The sequence below is a fragment of the Prionailurus bengalensis genome, chromosome C2 (genome assembly GCF_016509475.1).
Source record: "Prionailurus bengalensis isolate Pbe53 chromosome C2, Fcat_Pben_1.1_paternal_pri, whole genome shotgun sequence".
NCBI classification, from domain to species: domain Eukaryota; kingdom Metazoa; phylum Chordata; class Mammalia; order Carnivora; family Felidae; genus Prionailurus; species Prionailurus bengalensis.
The window spans coordinates 9,339,036-9,343,959 of record NC_057350.1 but is presented as its reverse complement, the minus strand read 5'-3'; the positions used below and the strand labels follow the sequence as shown (position 1 = coordinate 9,343,959).

At 44.5% G+C, this 4,924-nt stretch overlaps 1 protein-coding gene across 1 annotated transcript; it reads left to right on the top strand.

Moving 5' to 3' along the window:
* The first annotated feature begins 774 nt into the window (after positions 1-774).
* LOC122491188 (carbonyl reductase [NADPH] 1-like) lies at positions 775-4,276 on the top strand. Its single transcript, XM_043593638.1, has 3 exons — positions 775-1,235; positions 1,786-1,893; positions 3,736-4,276. The coding sequence occupies exons 1-3, from the start codon at positions 947-949 to the stop codon at positions 4,215-4,217; spliced, it is 879 nt and encodes a 292-aa protein (XP_043449573.1). The 5' UTR covers positions 775-946; the 3' UTR covers positions 4,218-4,276.
* Positions 4,277-4,924: the final 648 nt, after the last annotated feature.

The window sequence follows — 4,924 nt, the reverse complement described above, 5'->3', positions numbered from 1 at the left end:
TTAGATCAAACATTCCAAGCAACTCCTTGGCCACAGTAAGTGTTCATAAACATTCCCTCCCACTTGGGGCCCATTGGGAATTACACAGAAGGAGAAGCCCTACTCACACCCCAGTCTCAGCACAGGACCTAATTCTCTGTTTCTTCCCTTTGAGATTCTCCTAAAAAAGCAAAGGAGTCTGTGTCCTCCGACAGTTCCCCTTAAAAGTAATTTCACTGAGGGGCGCCTGGGTGGCTCAGTCCGTTGAGCGTCCGACTTCGGCTCAGGTCATGATCTCACGGTCCGTGAATTTGAGCCCCGTATCCGGCTCTGTGCTGACCGCTCAGAGCCGGGAGCCTATTTTGGATTCTGTGTCTCCCTCTCTCTCTCTGCCCCTCCCCCACTCATGCTCTGTCTCTCTCTCTCTCTCTCTCTCTCTCTCTGTCAATAATAAGTAAACATTACAAATTTTTAAAAAAAGTAATTTCACTGCATCTTGGAAGAAAGCATCCATTCGCATTCTACAGAAGAAGGACACGTTCCTGAGACAATATCTGTACTCCTTTTATTCTGTTGAGGTTTCTCCAAAATAATATTAGTTCACTTACCATGCATCTCTAGCCCCTACTAACCTATGACCAACACCTTTCTTTGGATAGCAAAGCAGTCCAACCAGAACTAATGCTGGGCCCAGAGGACAGATCCTAAGAGGACACAGTCCTGGTTGGCCTCAGGGTGCAGCCCCAAGAGGTACAGATTTGTTATAGCGTCATTAGGAAACCTTCTGGAATATTGTCCCCTCCTTTCATAGAAGAACGAAGGCGGGGCCTCGGGCTCCAGGACTCACAGCACTGGATCCCAGAAACAGTTTTACTGGCATCTCTGACTGTGGCCAGGCCTTGCCCTCGGTTTGGCCCACAGCTCCGTCCGCTACACACACACAGCCTCACTTGCGTTCCACACAGCGATGTGTTCAGACACCCGCGTGGCGCTGGTGACCGGGGCCAACAAAGGCATCGGCTTGGCCATCGTGCGTGACCTGTGCCGGCGGTTCTCCGGGGACGTGGTGCTCACAGCACGGGACGAGGCGCGGGGACGGGCGGCCGTGCAGCAGCTCCAGGGCGAGGGCCTGAGTCCGCGCTTCCACCTGCTGGACGTAGACAACCGGCAAAGCATCCGCGCCCTGCGTGACTTCCTGCGCAAGGAGTACGGGGGATTGGACGTGCTGGTCAACAATGCAGCCGTCTTCTTTGACAGTAAGGACATGGGAACTCTTAGGCCAGGAGACTTCCCTTAGGGGACCACCCAGGGTGGGTTGGGGCCGGTGTGTGAACCACTGCTCTGGGGCCGTAGCTCAGAGGGGATCTAGAACTACCTCCCTAGGGAAGAAGATAGTCAGGAGGCACAGGGAGAGCAGAACCCTCCAGAAGTTGCAAGCCTTTCCAGCCAGAGAACTTTGGCATTGTCATGGATCAGACTCTCAGGGACCTCCCCCAGGTTGTTGCAAGCTACTCTCATGGGACTTGAGCATCTCCATGAATTTTTAAGTTATTACTAAATATACAAAACCCCACAGGGCCACATGAAGAGATACCATTGCACCTTACCTTAGCGTCTTGCAGTGAGTGGTGTCAACCTACAAAGCCACCCAGCATCAACCAGTCAGATAATAAATGTTGGGATAAACTGTTCACTATCCTACACACTATTGAGAATTCACCAGATTACACACAAATGCTATTGTCACTGCATCAAATTTTCTCAATGGCTACTACTTATTATCCTATTCTCCTTCTCCCCTACAAGTTGGTGACCCCACCCCCTTACATATTCAAGCAGAAGTGACGATGAAAACAAACTTCTTTGGTACCCGAGACGTGTGCACAGAACTGCTGCCTCTAATGAGACCCCAAGGTAGGTTAATTGTTAACCAGATCTCTATGGGCTCAGAATCCATTCAAAAGGCCAATGTTTGCTCTGTTTCTTGACATGGAAAGACAAACCAAAAGACAGAATTATGGCCTTAAGGACAGTGAGGGATAGTAGATAGTATCATTTTTTAATCCTTTCTTCAAAAAGAGGGTTACTGAAATAATGTAGCCACAAAAACAAAATAAGAATCTACAACACCCAGGTATACCAGTTACCCCAGTGTGAGTTCCTCTGCCCCAGTCTTGTTCTTTTTCAAAGACTTCTTTCTCTGTGTTGCAATTTTGAATCATGAAACATAATTTATTATATTATTACCCGGGCATATAATATTTTTGAAAATAAAATAAATATGTTTAGTGGTAAGTAATAAAACCTGAGAGGTGCTTCTGAAACATTTGACAAACATGTTCTGTTAATCCTACACCAAATACGCTGTAGATGAAAGGAACGACTAGAATAACAGACCCCTTTCTAAAAGGTGTTCAGCTTAGAAAACTGTTACATTAATAAGATAGTTTATATAATTCATTTTCATTATTTCTAAACACCACCAATGAGAGCCACAGGGTCATGCATGATCTCTCCCACTGAACTTGTATGGCACTGCCATTCCTTAGTGGGATGGAGCTCAGAGTTAAGTGACCATGACTGTCTTTCCTGGATATTTACATGAAAAAGGGAAAGCTTCCTAATTTTCTTGTACCTTTTGACTTTTTTTATAATCTAAAAGTACTCACTGAAATATAAAAATACAATCAATATTTAAATGTAAAAATAGTAAACTATATATGTCAATATAATGTCATTTTTATGACTACTGATATATTTTTAAAAAAACAGTGAGTGAGAAATGTGTCATTGCTTTGCACCTTTAATAGCTTTATTGAGATAAAGTTCACCTACCATACACTTCACCCATTTCAGGTATGCAATTCACTGGATTTTAGTATTGACAGAGTTGTAGAACCATCACAACTTCAAGATTAGCACACTGAAATCACCCCAAGGAGACCCTTTGCCCTTAGCTATCGGCCCTCTGTTACCCCTTTCCCCCTGCCCTAAGCAACCACCAATCTACTCCCTGTCTCTAGACTTCGTTGTTCTGGACATCTCATACACAGAATCACATAACGAGTGGTGTTGTGTAACTGGCCTCTTTAACGTTGGACAATGTTGTCAGTTTTCATCCATGTTGTAGCATGTACTTCATTTCTTTTTATGGCATCTCTTTAACATGTCCGTTTTCCACTCCTTTCCATGACCACATTGCCTGGCATTCTGTCATTGCTCCCAAGTTGATGAAATCACAAACATAGAGAAAATAGCTTGCAAGTCAGCCCAGTGAGGTGGTTTGCTTTTCCTGGCTCATCAGAGTGACAGCCTATCAATGCAGTGCTGTCTTTCACCTTCGAAAGGCCTTCAATAAACTGATCAGCTCTTTGTTGGTCAATAAACATCTGTTCATACAACATCATCTAAGTGACCATAAGATTTTTAGGGGGTTTCAAAGGGGACCTGTGAAGGAAAAGTGAATCTCTATTCATGAATGCGTGAGTGCCTCCTTACAGTCCACTTAACATGTTACTGGATAAGCCATTTTCTTTTTTTTAGGGAACATCTGGGCACTGCCTCCCCATTAGATTCTTTCTCTGACATTATATGAGATATTAAGGGTATAACAATTTTCATGTTCTTCACTTACAGTCTTCATTAACACTCATAGAAAACTGGCAATTGTCTCCCAAATGGACAGATTTTAGCAAATTTGGTATTCATCATTCTCATGGATGCCATTCTATGTGATTTATTTGTGTTGTATTTTAGGCAGAGTGGTCAATGTGTCTAGTATAATGAGCTTTGTAGCTCTTGAATACTGTAGCCCAGGACTGCAGCAGAAGTTCAGAAGTGAGACCATCACAGAGGAGGAGCTGGTGGGGCTCATGAACAAGTTTGTGGACGATGTAAAGAACGGAGTGCACCAGAACGAGGGCTGGCCTGATATGAAAGTAGTCACATATGGAGTGTCAGAGATGGGTCTCACAGTCCTGTCCAGAATCCATGCCAGGAAACTGAGTGAGCAGAGGAGAGGGGACAAGATCCTCCTGAATGCCTGCTGCCCTGGGTGGGTGAGAACAGACATGGGTGGGCCAAAAGGCATCAAAACCGTAGAAGAAGGAGCAGAGACTCCTGTCTACTTGGCCCTTTTGCCCTTGGATGCTAAGGGGCCTCACGGGGAGTTTGTTATGGAGAAGAAAGTTGAACAATGGGGACTCCGCCCTCAGTTCCCTCCATGGGTCCCATTATGATACTGCCATGATTTGACCAAACAGATTACTGTCGGCAATGTCCTTATAAAAAAAAAGAAAGGAAGAAAAGAAGAGAAAAGAAAAGAAAAGAAAAGAGAGGAAAAGAAAAAAGAAAAGAAAAAAAAGAAAAAAAAAATCACTATCCATATCAAGTACTCACACTGAATTGGCTACTGAAATCTTTTGTGATTTCTTCTGTGATATATGAGTAGAAAGAGTGGAATTAATGACTATAATGAATCAACATCATAGATGAATAAACAGTTCTAAGTAAATGTCCACGTGTACGCATTGTTTCTTGCCAACCAGTCCCAAAATCTAATAGGCCCTACTAGGTCAAGAGAAGGGACAGTTTAACTCAGAGGTTGGTAGACATTAGTGAAAGAGCCATATGCTGAATATGCCTTTTCAGGCCAATGGTCTCTGTTGGATATACTCAAATCTGCTGCTGTAGCCTGAAAGTCACCACAGACAATATAAAAACCCATGAATGGGGTGGAATTTCCCTTGCCAGCATACTTTATCAGCATCTATGACAGCCTCTATGACATGGGCACGCCACCATGGACAGACATCCTCTGTGGTCTCTTTATATATCACACTCAGGGGCGCCTGGGTGGCGCAGTCGGTTAAGCGTCTGACTTCAGCCAGGTCACGATCTCGCGGTCCGTGAGTTCGAGCCCCACGTCAGGCTCTGGGCTGATGGC

What these genes read in the sequence shown, in the direction of transcription:
- LOC122491188 (XM_043593638.1), top strand. Translation starts at nt 947, where the DNA reads ATGTGTTCAGACACCCGCGTGGCGCTGGTGACCGGGGCCAACAAAGGC. An exon ending in TGCAGCCGTCTTCTTTGACA is followed by an intron (nt 1,236 to 1,785) that starts GTAAGGACATGG and finishes CTCCCCTACAAG; the next exon opens with TTGGTGACCCCACCCCCTTA. An exon ending in GCCTCTAATGAGACCCCAAG is followed by an intron (nt 1,894 to 3,735) that starts GTAGGTTAATTG and finishes GTTGTATTTTAG; the next exon opens with GCAGAGTGGTCAATGTGTCT.